The 15,511-nt window shown below is 38.6% G+C and overlaps 1 protein-coding gene across 1 annotated transcript; it reads right to left on the reverse strand.

Moving 5' to 3' along the window:
• Positions 1-9,142: 9,142 nt before the first annotated feature.
• Positions 9,143-14,306, reverse strand: LOC145523321 (tripartite motif-containing protein 64-like). Its single transcript, XM_081533365.1, has 5 exons — positions 13,896-14,306; positions 13,302-13,397; positions 11,844-12,087; positions 10,986-11,072; positions 9,143-9,636 (listed from the first exon to the last, which is right to left on the reverse strand). Exons 1-5 carry the CDS (start codon positions 14,304-14,306, stop codon positions 9,143-9,145), a joined length of 1,332 nt encoding a protein of 443 aa, XP_081389491.1.
• Between the last annotated feature and the right edge of the window lie 1,205 nt (positions 14,307-15,511).

The following is a 15,511-nucleotide window of genomic DNA, read 5'->3' on the forward strand; positions in this document are numbered from 1 at the left end:
GAATCTTTCTGGAATAAAGGAGGCTAAGACTTCATGGGAGTTCTGACTCAAAAAATATTAATATAATTCTCAGGAGCTATCAGAAAATCTGCAGAAGAAACAATACCTAACAACAATACAAAAATGTAACAATTCTGAGATTATAAAGGGAGGAAGACCACGGCTACATAACTCTGATTATTTTTCATGGCACAGGAGAATGTGTGACCTGTGTATTGCTGTAAGTCCATACAAAGTGGTTGAGCCTGTTCATCACCCACTGTAGGCTCCTGAAATGAGCTCCGGGTTCACACGCCTGCACACGGCCTGCAAGACTGAGTCTTTCATACAATGAGGATTCCTGCAAGAGTTCCTCTTTTGGGCACCACAGGCTTTGTCACAGTGTTTACAAATACACAATAACCAGAAAACAGTTCATCAAAACTTTTTCTCATATTGTATGAATCATGCAGATCTATCAGATGAATTTGTTTCATTCATAGAGAATATCTTTAAATTTTCTCTATTTTGTCTGCTTCAACTGACCTGACTCTCAGAGGTTCTTGCCTCTCTTACTACTACTTGAGCAAAATTAGCCTGCATGCCTGAAGAAGTTTATGAATTTGAATCTTAAAAATATAGGTTGCTGTCTTTTATCAATTTATGCTTAGAATCTTTCAAAACATAGCACTGCAACATGGAGGTGGTGGTGGGGAAACCCCAGACTAACTTCAGGTAAAGGGACACAGAACATCATATTCACTACAATGAATATTGCATTATGTATATCTTTTACAGTTAGTTCTTTTGATTTCTTCTAATAAGTACCCAGAAATGAAATTGATGGATCATATGGTAGTTATGGATCATATAGTAGGAATGTAGCATTACGTTGAAACTTTAAAGATTTGATTAACTTTAGAAACATTTTAAATGCGATTTTTTCTTAAATAGTCTTCATTTTTCACAACAAATTTTAGTCTCCATTTTGGTAAAAAAAAAAATGAAAGATATCTCTTACATGTTTTTCATTGAAATTTCTGGGATATGCCGTCTTATTTTCTCCGTCAGTTTCATTCTGTTATGTAGGAATTCCTATTTAGTGTGTCATTAATAGAGACTTTGTTGATCCTAGGAATATTATAGATAGCCTATTTTGCATTTTTGTCTAATAATAACCTCTTTTCCATCTGATTTTGGTTACATTAAATCATCTTTTATTTTATATTTTCTCTTTATTTTTATTGGAGTATAATTGCTTTACAATGTATTAATTTCTGCTGTACAACAAAGTGAATCAGATTTATGTATAGCTATATCCTGTCTCTCTTAAACCTTCCTCCCATCACCCCCCCTCCACCATCCCTTCCCTCTAGGTCATCACAGATCATAGAATTAAGCTTCCTTTGCTCCACAGCAGCTTCCCACCAGCTACCTGTTTTTACAAAAGGTAGTGTATATATGGGGCTTCCCTGGTAGCTCAGCTGCTAAAGAATCTGCCTGCAATGCAGGGGTCCCTGGTTCCATTCTGGGTTGGGAAGATCCCTGGAGGAGCACATGGCCACCAACTCCAGTATTCCTGCCTGGAGAATCCCCAGGGACAGAGGAGCCTGGTGGGCTATGGTCTATGGAGTTGCACAGAGTCAGATACAACTAAGCAACTAAGCACAGCACAGCACAGTGCACATATGTCAATGCTACTGTCTCAATTCGTTCCACAGTTCTCTTCCACTCCATGTCCACATTCCATTCTATGCATCTGTGTCTGTATTTCTGCTCTGCAAATATGTTCATGTGTATAGAATTTTTCTAGATTCTATTTAAATGCATTAATACACAATATTTGTTTTTCTCTTTCTGACTTACTTCACTCTCTATGACAGACTCTAGTTCACCCACATCACTACAAATGTCACAGTTTCATTCCTTTTTTATGGCTAAGTAATTTTCCATTGTATATATGCACCACACCTTTATCCATTCATCTGTAGAGGAACATTAACGTTGCTTCCTTGTCTGGCTATTGCAAATAGTGCTGCCATGAACGCTGGGGTACCTGTGTATTTTTGATTATGGTTTTCTCAAGGTATATGCCCAATAGTAGGATTGATGCATCATATGCTAGTCCTATGCTGTTTCTTAAGGAACCGAAACCCTGTTCTTCATAGTGGTTCTATCAATTTTGTATTCCCACCAACAGTGCAAGAAGGCTCCCTCTTTCTCCACACATTCTCCAGCATTAATTGTTTGTAACTTTTTTTTTTAATGATGACCATTCTGACCAGTGTGAGGTGAGTGATACTTCATTGTAGTTTTGATTTGGATGTCTCTAATAATTATTGATGTTGAGCATCTTTTCATGTGTTTAATGGCCATCTATATGTCTTCTTTGGAGAAACGTCTATTTACCTCTTTCATTCATTCATTTTATTTTATTTTTTGGTAAATTAATTTATTTATTTTAATTGAAGGCTAATTACTTTACAATATTGCAGTGGTTTTTGCCATACATTGACATGAATCAGTTATAGGTGTACATGTCTTCCCCATCCTGAACCCCACTCCCACTTCCCTCCGCATCCCATCCTTTAGAGTCGTCCCAGTGCACCAGCCTTGAGCACCCTGTCTCATGCATTGAACCTGAACTGGTGATCTGTTTCACATATGATAATATACATGTGTCAATGCTATTCTCTCAAATCATCCCACCCTTGCCTTCTCCCACAGAGTCCAAAAGTCTGTTTTTTACATCTGTGACTCTTTTGCTGTCTCACACATAGGGTCATTGTTACCATCTTTCTAAATTCCATATATATATGCATTAGTATACTGTATCAGTGTTTTACTTTCTGACTTACTTCACTCTTATAATTGGCTCCAGTTTCATCCAGCTCAATAGAACTGATTCAAATGCATTCTTTTTAATAGCTGAGTAATATTCCACTGTGTATATGTACCATGGCTTTCTTATCCATTCATCTGCTGATGGACATCTAGATTGCTTCCATGTCCTAGCTATGGTAAACAGTGCTGCGACGAACATTGGGGTACACATATCTCTTTCAATTCTGGTTTCCTCAGTGTGTATGCTCAGCAGTGGGATTGCTGGGTCATGGCAGTTCTAGTTCCAGTTTTTTAAGGAATCTCCACACTGTTCTCCATAGTGGCTGTACTAGTTTGCACTCCCGCCAACAGTGTAAGAGCAGTGGGATTGCTGGGTCATATGGCAGTTCTAGTTCCAGTTTTTTAAGGAATCTCCACACTGTTCTCCATAGTGGCTGTGCTAGTTTGCACTCCCGCCAACAGTGTAAGAGGGTTCCTTTTTTCCCACACCCTCTCCAGCATTTATTGTTTGTAGACTTTTTGATAGCAGCCATTCTGACCAGCATGAGATGGTGCCTCACTGTGGTTTTGATTTGCATTTATCTGATAATGAGTGATGCTGAGCATCTTTTCTTGTGTTTGTTACCATCTGTATGTCTTCTTTGGAGAAATATCTGCTTAATTCTTGGGCCCATTTTTTGATTGGGTCATTTATTTTTCTGGTATTGAGCTCCATGAGCTGCTTATATATTTTTGAGATTGATTCTTTGTCAGCTGCTTCATTTGCTATTATTTTCTCCCATTCTGAAGACTGCCTTTTCACTTTGCTTATAGTTTCCTTCATTGTGCAAAAGCTTTTAAGTTTAATTAGGTCCCATTTATTTATTTTTGCTTTTATTTCCATTACTCTGGCTGGTGGGTCATGGAGAATCCTGCTGTGATTTATGTCAGAGAGTGTTCTTCCTATGTTTTCCTCTAGGAGTTTTGTAGTTTCTGGTCTTACATTTAGATCTTTAATCCATTTTTGAGGAGTTTATTTTTGTGTATAGTGTTAGAAAGTGTTCTAGTTTCATTCTTTTACAAGTGGTTGATCAGTTTTCCCAGCACCACTTGTTAAAGAGATTGTCTTTTCTCCATGGTATATTCTTGCCTCCTTTGTCAAAGATAAGGTGTCCACAGGTGCGTGGATTTATCTCTGGGCTTTCTATTTTGTTCCATTGATCTATATTTCTGTCTTTGTGCCAGTACCATACTGTCTTGATAACTGTGGCTTTGTAGTATAGCCTGAAGTCAGGCAGGTTGATTCCTCCAGTTTCATTCTTCTTTCTCAAGATTGCTTTGACTATTCAAGATTTTTTGTATTTCCATACAAATTGTGAAATTATTTGTTGTAGTTCTCTGAAAAATATCGTTGGTAGCTTGATAGGGATTTCATTGAATCTATAGATTGCTCTGGGTAGTATACTCACTTTCACGAAATTGATTTTTCCTATCCATGAACATGGTATATTTCTCCATCTATTTGTGTCATCTTTGATTTCTTTCATCAGTGTTTTATAGTTTTCTATATATAGGTCTTTCGTTTCTTTAGGTAGATTTATTCATAAGCATTTTATTCTTTTCTTTGCAATGGTGAATGGAATTGTTTCATTAATTTCTCTTTCTGTTTTCTCATTGTTAGTGTATAGGAATGCAAGGGATTTCTGTGTGTTACTTTTATATCCTGCAACTCTACTATATTCATTGTTTAGCTCTAGCAATTTTCTGGTGGTGTCTTTAGGGTTTTCTATGTAGAGGATCATGTCATCTGCAAACAGTGAGAGTTTCACTTCTTCTTTTCGAATCTGGGTTCCTTTTATTCCTTTTCCTTCTCTGATTGCTGTAGCTAAAACTTCCAAAACTATGTTGAATAGTAGTGGTGAGAGAGGGCATTCTTGTCTTGTTCCTCACTTTAGGTGAAATGCTTTCAATATTTCACCATTGAGGATAATGTTTGCTGTGGGTTTATCACATACGGCTTTTATTATGTTGAGGTATGTTCCTTCTATGCCTGCTTTCTGAAGGGTTTTTTATCATAAATTGATGTTGAGTTTTGTGAAAGGCTTTCTCTGCATCTATTGAGATAATCATATGTTTTTTATCTTTCAATTTGTTAATGTGGAGCATCCCTGGGGTAAAGCCCACTTGGTCATGATGTATCATCTTTTTAATATGTTGTTGGATTCTGTTTTCTAGAATTTCATTGAGGATTTTTGCATCTATGTTCATCAGTGATATTGGCCTGTAGTTTTCTTTTTTTGTGGCATCTTTGTTTGGTTTTGGTATTAGGGTGATGGTGGCCTCATAGAATGAGTTTGGCAATTGACCTTCCTCTGCAATTTTCTGGAAGAGTTTGAGTAGGGTAGGTGTTAGCTCTTCTCTAAATTTTTGGTAGATTTCACCTGTGAAGCCATCTGGTCCTGGGCTTTTGTCTGTTGGAAAATTTTTTATTACAGTTTCGATTTCTGTGCTTGTGATGGGTCTGTTAAGATTTTCTATTTCTTTCTGGTTCAGTTTTGGAAGGTTATAGTTTTCTAAGAATTTGTCCAGTTCTTCCAAGTTGTCCATTTTATTGGCATATAGTTGCTGAGAGTAGTCTCTTATGATCCTTTATATTTCTGTGTTGTCTGTTGTGATTTCTCCATTTTCATTTCTAATTTTGTTGATTTGATTCTTCTCCCTTTGTTTCTTGATGAGTCTGGCTAATGGTTTTTCTCTTTTATTTATCTTCTCAAAGAACCAGCTTTTAGTTTTTTTGATTTTTCTATAGTCTCCTTTGTTTCTTTTTCATTTATTACTGCCCTAATTGTTATGCTTTCTTTCCATCTACTAACCCTTGGATTCTTCAATTCTTTTTTTTTTTCTAGTTGCTTTAGGTGTAAAGTTAAGTTATTTATTTGATTTTTATCTTGTTTCTTGAGGTAAGCCTGTATTGCTATGAACCTTCCCCTTCGCACTGCTTTTACTGAATCCCATAGGTTTTGGGTTGTCGTGTTTTCATTTTCATTCATTTCTATGCATATTTTTATTTCCTTTTTGATTTCTTCTGTGATCTGTTTGTGATTCAGAAACGTGTTGTTTAGCCTCCATATGTTTGTATTTTTAGTAGTTTTTTCCCTGTAGTTGACATCTAATCTTACCACATTGTGATCAAAAAAGATGCTTGAAATGATGTTAATTTTTTTGAATTTACCAAGGCTAGATTTATGGCCCAGGATGTGATCTATCTGGGAGAATTTCCGTGTGCACTTGAGAAAAAGGTGAAATTGGTTGTTGTGGGGTGAAATGTCCTATAGATATCAACTAGGTCTAACTAATCCATTGCATCATTTAAAGTTTGTGTTTCCTTGCTAGTTTGCTCTTTAGTTGATCTATCCATTGATGTGAATAGGGTATTAACATCTCCCACTATTATTGTATTATTGTTAATTTCCCCTTTCATTCTTGTTAGCATTTGCCTTACATATTGCAGTGCTCCTATGTTGGGTGCATATATATTTATAATTATTGTATCTTCTTCTTGGGTTGATCCTTTGATCATTATGTAGTGTCTTTGTCTCTTTTCATGGCCTTTACTTTAAAGTCTATTTTATCTGATATGAGTATTGCTACTCCTGCTTTCTTTTGGGCTCCATTTGTGTGTAATATCTTTTTCCAGCCCTTCACTTTCAGTCCGTATGTGTCCCTAGTTTTGAGGTGGGTCTCTTGTAGACAGCATATATAGGGGTCTTAGTTTTGTATGCATTCAGCCAAAGACTCTTTTTTGCTTGGGGCATTCAACCTATTTACATTTAAGGTAATTATTGATAAGTATGATCCCATTGCCATTTCCTTTGGTGTTTTGGGTTCGAGTTTATAAACCTTTTCTGTGTTTCCTGTCTAGAGAAGATCTTTTAGCATTTGTTGAAGAACTGGTTTGGTGGTGCTAAATTCTCTCAGCTTTTGCTTGTCTGTAAAGCTTTTGATTTCTCCTTCATATCTGAATGAGATTCTTACTGGGTATAGTAGTCTGGGTTGTAGGCCTTTCTCTTTCATCACTTTAAGTATGTCCTACCATTCCCTTCTGTCCTGAAGAGTTTCTATTGAAAGATCAGCTGTTATCCTTGTGGGAATCCCCTTGTGTGTTATTTGTTACTTTGCTCTTGCTGCTTTTAATATTTGCTCTTTGTGTTTGATCATCATTAATTAAGCAGAGACGGAAAAAAGGAGGATTAAGAGAAATGAGGACAACCTCAGAGACCTCTGGGACGATGTTAAGTGCCCCAACATTTGAATCATAGGAGTCCCAGAAGAAGAAGACAAAAAGAAAAGCCATGAGAAAATACTTGAGGAGATAATAGTTGAAAACGTCCCTAAAATGAGGAAGGAAATAGCCACCCAAGTCCGAGAAACCCAGAGAGTCCCAACAGGATAAATCCAAGGCTAAACACCACAAGATACTTATTAATCATTCATTTACTGATTGGGTTGTTTCATCATTTGATTTTGAGCAGCATGTGCTGCTTACATATTTTAAATATTAACACTTTGTCAGTTGCTTCATTTGCAAATGTTTTCTCCCATTCTCAAGGTTGTGTTTTTTGTCTTATTTATGGTTTACTTATTTATTTGGCTCCCCCAGATCTTAGTTGCTGTACACGGGATCTCCTTTACTTCATTCAGGAGCTTTTTTTTTTTTTTTTATAAATTTATTTATTTTAGTTGGGGGCTAATTACTTTACAATATTGTAATAGTTTTTGCCATACATTGACAAGATTCAGGAGCTTTTATTGCTACACACAGAGTCTCTGGTTGTGGCCCGCAAGCTCGATGGTCGTGGTGTATGGGCTTCAGAGCATGTGGGATCAGGAGTTGTGGCTCCCGCTTAGTTGTTCTGAGGCATGCAAAATCTTGGTTCCTTGAACAGGAATCAAACCCTCATCCTCTGGATTGCAATAAGGATTCTCAAATACTGGACCCCAAGGGAAGTTTCTATGCACAAAGTTTTAAGTTTAATTAGGTCCCATGTGTAAAATATTTGTAGTTTCATTACTCCAGGAGGTGGGTCAAAAAGGACCTTGCTGCAGTTTACATCAGTCTGTTCTGCCTATGTTTTCCTTCTGAATCTTACAGAGTGGGACCTTACATTTAGGTCTTTAATCCATTTCGAGTTTATTTTTCATAGGTGGCACTAGTGGCAAAGAACACACCTGTCAATGCAGGAGACATTAGAGACGTGGGTTTGGTCCCTGGGTTGGGAAGATCCCCTAGAGGAGGGCATGGCAACTCACTTCAGTATTCTTGCCAAGAGAATCCTCATGGATAGAGGAGCCTGAAGGGCTACAGTCCATAGAGTGGGATATGACTGAAGTGACTTAGCACACATGTCCATGGTAAAGGAAGTGTTCTCATTCCATTCGTTTACATATAATTGTCCAGTTTTCCCAGCACCACATGCTGAAGAGGCTGTATTTTCTCCATTCTATATTGTTGCCTTTTTGTCAAAGACAGAGTGATCATATGTGTGTGGGGTTCTCTGGGAGTTCTATCCTGTTCCACTGGTCTATATTTCTGTTTTTGTGCCAGTACTGTACTCTTTTCATTACCATAGCTTTGTAGTATACTCTGAAGCCAGGGAGCCAGATTTCTCCAGCTCAATAAGCTTTTAGAAATGTGTAGATTATGCTTTCTTATATGATGTAGTATCTCTATTAACTCAATCAGATATATTTAAGACAGGTATGTTTGTGCTTTGTGTGTGGAATTTATCTGTACATAAACAGATAAACCTTCTTATAATTGGTAAACTGGATGGGATGGCCAGTATTAGGCTGTGAGCTTTGCAAAGAAAATTATAAGATGTGCTGAGTCTATCCAACAAGATGATTTTAATTAGTTTGGTAACTTGATCAATATATCTGTGAATAATAATTTTGAAACGGAGACATGATGAAGGAAAACTACATTAGGGATGTGTAGCAGGGAGAAGACAATTCCAAGTATGCCAGTCAAAAGAACCCTGCGTTCTTGCTTTACCACACAAAGTTAGGAAAGCATGACAGGTGTTCTTTGATCTCTAGGGAGACTAGAAACCAGTGAACACACAGGACATAGAATAACAATTGCACAGTATCCAGGAGATATTTTATTTCATGAAAACAGAAATAAACTTATACACTTAACATATCAAACTTAAAAAAAAAAAATCAAACAATACATTGCATAAAGAAAGGTGAAGTTTCAGAAAGTCAAGTGGGTGCTTACATAACAACCTCATTTATTCACATTCCTGACACCTGGGGTCAGAGTTTTGACCTCTGATCATGGGTATCTAGAGCAAAGAAAAAGTTTGAGTGGAGATGAGAAGGAGCAGTAGAGGAAACTACAAATGAGGGAACTATTGGCCACATTGAAAAAGCTCAGGATTCCACCATCATAATCCAGGAACATCCCCACCTGGCCCAGAGGCTTTTTGACATATTGAGGTAACAGTGGGAAGGAGGTAAAGAGATTGTACTGGCTGTTCTCTTTGATACAAAGAAGTAGAAAAATTCCCTTGGAATCAAGGGCCATGTCACTTTCCCTTGCCCAGGAGTCATTACAAAGTCCAATGGCCCAGTTGCAACAGCCCGCCACATCCACCTCCCAGTAGTGCTGACCAGAAGTGAATGACTCAGCTCCCCAGGCAAGAAAATATTTAGATCTTGGTGGAGTGTAGTCGACACCAGGACCATCAGGACCAGCTAGCAGACATCTCAGGTCTTCAAACACAGCGAGGTGATGAGTGACTCTTTCATTATGCAACACATTGTACACTGTAGGAAAAAGGAAAAAAAAAATATTAACTGATAGTGTTTTAAATTCCTGATGAGCATGAGCTTTATACAGTGTCTGAGTTTCTTAGCTTATGAGTAGAACTTGGAGTCAGGATAACAAGAGAGCATGAGGAATCTTTTGCAGTCCACGATATTCTCGTCTGTCTTCATAAGAAGAAGATTTGAGCCAGACCAAATGGGAGAAAACATGATTTTTATCTATGAGACCTACTGCTTAGTTTTGGCCATTGTTTTCCCTGGAATATTTGAAATAGGCAATGAAATAAAAATTCACTATCAGGAAAAAAAAAGTAGTTTGCCCGTATCATTAGAAAACGTTCAATAAGAAATATAATACTAATGATAACTCCAAAAGAGTGATCACTTTTCCTGACAAGGATTTTCACTAAAGAATTCAAAATTAAACTAAAATGTTTAAAAAATCATATTTTTTGAAGTGGTTTCTTTGTGAGAATTTTCTGCCAGTACACCTTGAAAAACAAAAGAAGAATAAATCTATTAAAATAAGTTGCCAGCTTACTTTGCCAATCTTACTAATAAACTAAAAATTTCATATTATGCTTGTGATAAACTTGATCATAGAGAGGATTTCATTCAATGTCCAATGTCCAAAAGATATGTTTTGAAATTATTGCAAATCGTTTTATAGACCAACTTAATACTCTTCAAATATCTCACAACCAGTGATAACCTCCCTTCCCTAAAATTTGGAAAGTACCGAATGTACAGACAGACTTACATACTTCAAGGAAATAGTGAACAGCATGCCAGTCTACTTTTGGACATCAGTTATCTTTTCCCATTATTTACTTGCTTTTTTTCCTAGATACCAGATATATATGTGAGAAAAACTGGTATCTAGGGCAAAAGCAAGTGTATCTATAGAGAGAGAGTTTGCCAAGATTTCTTTCTTTTAAGATATTATGGGAAAAAACCCCAAAGAACTACTTGGCCAACCCAACATTGTGTATTATTGTTCTACTATAAGGCTGTATGTGTTATTCGCTCAGTCATGTCCAACTCTTTGTGACCCCACAGACTGTAGCCCGCCAGGCTCCTCTGTCCATGGAATTCTCCAGGCAAGAATACTGGAGTGGGTTGCCATTCCCTTCTCCAGAGGAACTTTCGAACCCAGGGATCAAACCCTGGCCTCCTGCCTCACAGGCCGATTTTTTTATCGTTTGAGCTACAGGAAGTCTACTCTAAGGGTAAATTTGGTTATAAAAGTTCCCCAAAAAGAGTCCACAGGTTGAGCAATGAAGAAGGTCACAGAAAGAACATGAACAGAGACAAGTGTTCAGCTCCCTCACCAGAGGGCTGCCTGGTACCTTGGAATTGTCTGAGCCAGTCTATGAGTCCAGGGATGGGCCACACACTGAGCTCAGGAACTACAGGCTGGGGCAGGTGCAGCTGCACTGACTCACTCCTGCAGGAAGGAACAGTTCCCAAGGACTGCAAGGAAAAAAAGACCATGTTAATCATGAGATTTCTGTCCTTTTTTATCTTCTTTCCTACTTCTGTTTGTTGAAAAGGTATTACTTTCTCATTCTCTTTTCAGGAACAATCAGAAGCCGTCTTAGTAACAGAGCTTAAACTAAAACATGATGGGCTTTCTCAGGGCACGTTAAGGAAGGAAGGAGGCCTGGAAGAATGTGTGCAATAATGCAGCCACATCTAGGTTTCCAGTGTCACTCATTGCCCAGTGCTATTCCCAAGGAGAGATCCCACCATCTATGATAACAATTAAAGCAAAACAGGGACCCATAAAAAGGATTTATAGAATGTATTGGAACTGATGACTATTTCTAACAATCTTTCATAGAAAACTGGCAAAACCTCAGCATCTTCAGGAAGCGTGAGATAACGGAAAGTGATAAGAGTTTAGCAGAACATATATTGAGATTTACTCCAAGAAAGTTAACTGTCCCCTGGTCACAGAATTTTGCTGATTTTGGATCATCTGTTGGGATAGTACTCCTGACCACATTGGAAATATCTGGTCCTATGTGAGATAGGAAAAGGGCAAAAATATTTCAAAGATTACCAGGATATGATGAGAGAGGGATTTGAGAAATATAATGGGAGTCAAGGAGCACCATCCCTCAGCCGAGAGTAACCATATATGAGGTACATTTCAGTGTCACAGCAACTCATTCAGAAGAGTGTTTCTCTCTCTGAGGACGGACCCTCCTTTCTCACCTGGAGCATCTCCGTGTCCGGCTTGTGGCACATCTCAGTCAGCTCTCTGTACATTTCTCTCAGAATATCTCCCTGTTGAGTCATTCTGAACACACTCTCCTTGAGTTGTTGACAAATCTCCTTGGCTTCTTGCTCCAGGGCCTCCAGATGCAGTTTCTCTTCCTCATGAAGCAACAGAGGTATCCTCTGATATTGAACTGTAATCATGACCTTCCTTAAGGCCACATAATTCTGCAGAGATAGTGGATTCAAAGCATTACTTATGCTCACATTCAAAAGAAAGCTTCGAATATTATTTCCCTAATATCATTGAGAACGTTCTTGACAAACTTTCTGCCTCACACATCTAATGGTCTTGAATATTTGCTGGTCCTTCCTGTCCGTCCTTTCTCTGAATTCCTAGTCTCTTTCCTTGTTTAAATCAAACCATTTAAAGGGTCCCAGGTTCCCTTCCTAGGAGGATTTTTCAGGGTTCTTACTCCAAGAATTATTTCCCCTCTTACCTGAGTCTTGTTTTTCTCTTGCTCCTTACCCTGATTTTTCTAAATATTCTTTTATGAGATAAACCCCATCTAGCACAGTTCATAAAATATGCTCTATTGTTCCTCTAGGTAATACTATATTTTTATCTTCTCCTTCAGAGTCACTCTTAGTGCAATGTCATCTTCTTTTCCATGTCTGAGAAAGCTTATTCAAGTCTTCAAAATTTGGCCTAAGAATACTTTTCATGCCTTGGTTTTCCTACTTACTATCATTCTTTGAGCTAACTCGCATTGTTGTTGTTGTTCTGTCGCCCAGTCCTGTCTGACTCTTTGTGACCCCATGGATGGCAGCATGCCAGGCCCCACTCCCAAACCATCTCCCAGGATTTGCCCAAGTTCATGATCATTCATCGGTGATGTCGTCTGGCCACCTCATCCTCTGACACCCTCTTCTGCTTCTGTCCTCAATCTTTCCCAGCATCGGGGACTCTTCCAATGAACTGTCTGTTCGCATCATATGACCAAGGTAGTGGAGTTTCAGCTTCAGCAGCAGACCTTCCAACAAGTATTCAGGGTTAATTTCCCTTAAGATTGACTGGTTTGATCTCCCTGTTGTCCACGGGACTCTCAGGAGTCTCCTCCATCACCAGAGATCAAAGGCATCAATTATTCGGCGCTCAGCCTTCTTTATGGTTCAGCTCTCACAACCATACATGACCACTGGGAAGACCATAGCCTTAGACTATACAGATCTTTGTCTGCAGAGAAATGTCTCTGCATTTCAACACACTGTTGGAAAGCAACTTGCATTAGCTTGTTCTAACTGTGATTACCAGAAAGTCATTTTAAACTATTAGTTTTCCAGGGAAGAGACAAATATCCTTTAACGGGAACTTAAATGGACATAAAATCTAGAATTATATCAATGTCTATACAAATAAATAGGAGCATTTTTATTCTTACCTCAAAGGACTGAGTTTTGTTAGCTTCTTGATTCAGACTGACTTTCATTTCTTCTCTCAGTTTCCATAAAGATCTCATTCTCTTCACAAGTTTCTCCTGCAAAATACCCATGAGATTTAGTGACCCAGAAGATGACACAATAAACTTCATCCTGTTCTTGATGAAGAAAGGCATTTGTTGGTTACATAGAAATCTTGCACAGAATGCTGTGGTCAGAGTTTTCCACATTACTCTAATTTGATTCTAATATTGGATATCAAAGTCACAGAAGTAAATATTAGAGAGCTGGGGGAACTTTACAATAATGGAATCTATTTCCTAAGAAACTGAGACTCACATATGTATAAAGCTTGATTAGGAAAGCCTCAAGCTCCCATCAGAAGCCTGTGGCCCTGGTGCCACCCGCCCCGCGATGCTGCATTGCCACACGTGTGGACAATTGGCAACAACACTGAGAGGACACATCGTATGTGAGGATCCACATTCAGAAATCCCACCTCCACTATCTCCATCCCATCACCGTCATAGCATCCTCGTCTTCCTCTCTGACTTAGGAGCCTCTAGATCTCAAACTGCTCTAGAGGCATCACCTACCCGGGACTCCTCAGCAGCCCTGTGTATCGGACTGTGGCTGTGAGCTGTGTGCTCGGGGCATTCAGAGCAGGGCCCACACAGCAGGCTCTGTTCAGCCTCACAGAAGAGGCTTTTGGCTTCCTGGTGTGTCACACAGATCTGCTCCTCAGAGCTGTGGTCATGGTCGGCTCTGGCCTGTCTGGCAAGGGAAGCCAGCCTCTTGAGGACAATATCGGTTTTGAAATCTGATATATCTGATATTTCCTTGCACTCAGGGCAGCTCTTTGGAGTCTGGCCGTCTTCCCAGCAAAGGCTCAGACAGGGACGGCAGAAGCTGTGCCCACAGTCTATGGTGACAGGGTCCAGGAAGTAGTTCATGCAGATGGAGCAGGTGAGCTCACTCTGGAGGACCTGCAGTGTGTCTGAATCCATGTTTCTGAAAGTGAAACAAAAGAAATAGAGAAGGTAAGAGCAGTGGCTCAGTGATAAAGAATTCTCGGGCCAATTCATGGACTCAAGAGAGGCAGGTTTGTTACCTGAGTGGGGAAGATTCCCTGGCTGAGAAAATAGCAACCCACTCCAGTATTATTCTTGCCTGGAAAATTCCATGCACAGAGGAGCCTGTAGGGCTACAATTTATGGGGTCTCAAAGAGTAGGTCATGACTGAGAGACTGAGCACACACAAGAGAGAAAGTCTTTCTAAGGCTCAGATAAGGGATAATAGCTTTGGAGAAAGTCCTGTCTTGAAATGTAATTTCCATATTTGCTTACCCCCAGCACAAGCCTAGAAATAGAGACCACAGACAGGTTGGGTTCCTGATGTGATACAAAGGACGAAATTAGATAAGAGAGTCCCTAGCAACTTTGTTTAAAACCAACCATAATCTCAATCATAGCTAAATTACATGAAAAAGCTTAAAGATTAGACCTGAGGATAAATGTTAGGATGACTCCAAAGTCACTTTTGTTAGCTGACTGTTACAGAAGCACATAGGTCTCTCTCTTTCTCTCTCTCCCTCCATTCCCCCTGAACTGAAATCCCCACTAGCATACACTCCGTCTCTTCACTTTCTCTATGTCTTCTGCCTTAGAAGTGACATATTTGCTTTTTTAAAGACAATACAATTGTTTATGAATAATTTAAACTTAATATAATCAATGTTGGCTTTAACTTTGACATCCTTAAACTGTAAACTGATCAGTGTTTGCTTCCAACTTAAATAGCAAAATTACTCCTTTCAAGACAAAACAAAACTATGCCATTTCTTGTTCAGGAAAACAATTTTTTTGGAGTCAGTTCAGATCATCAAAGCACATTGAATTTTGAACTGATAATGTTCAGGCTACAACAATAATCAGCAAAAAATTAAACAGCTGTTTTCTAAAACCAAAGGAAAAAATTTCAGTACATACAGGAATTCCCCTCTACACTAGAAATTCCAGAGATGTAGTTAATGGAGGCACACATTCTTTTCTTTTTCTTTTCTATTTCTCACTTTGCCCAATTCCACTTCTTGGAAGTCTTTACTGGTTGATTGGATTTTTTCTGAACACTTCACTTCTAGACTGCAAAATGATGGCTCTAAAAAATTAGCAAATGCGACCTCTCCGAGAAGGAATTTTGATTTATTCAAAT

The sequence above is a fragment of the Giraffa tippelskirchi genome, chromosome 10 (genome assembly GCF_054371585.1).
Source record: "Giraffa tippelskirchi isolate mGirTip1 chromosome 10, T2T-mGirTip1v1.2.pri, whole genome shotgun sequence".
In the NCBI taxonomy this organism is placed as follows: domain Eukaryota; kingdom Metazoa; phylum Chordata; class Mammalia; order Artiodactyla; family Giraffidae; genus Giraffa; species Giraffa tippelskirchi.

What these genes read in the sequence shown, in the direction of transcription:
- LOC145523321 (XM_081533365.1), bottom strand. Translation starts at nt 14,306, where the DNA reads ATGGATTCAGACACACTGCAGGTCCTCCAGAGTGAGCTCACCTGCTCC. An exon ending in GGGCTGCTGAGGAGTCCCGG is followed by an intron (nt 13,398 to 13,895) that starts GTAGGTGATGCC and finishes GGTATTTTGCAG; the next exon opens with GAGAAACTTGTGAAGAGAAT. An exon ending in ACAAAACTCAGTCCTTTGAG is followed by an intron (nt 12,088 to 13,301) that starts GTAAGAATAAAA and finishes CTATCTCTGCAG; the next exon opens with AATTATGTGGCCTTAAGGAA.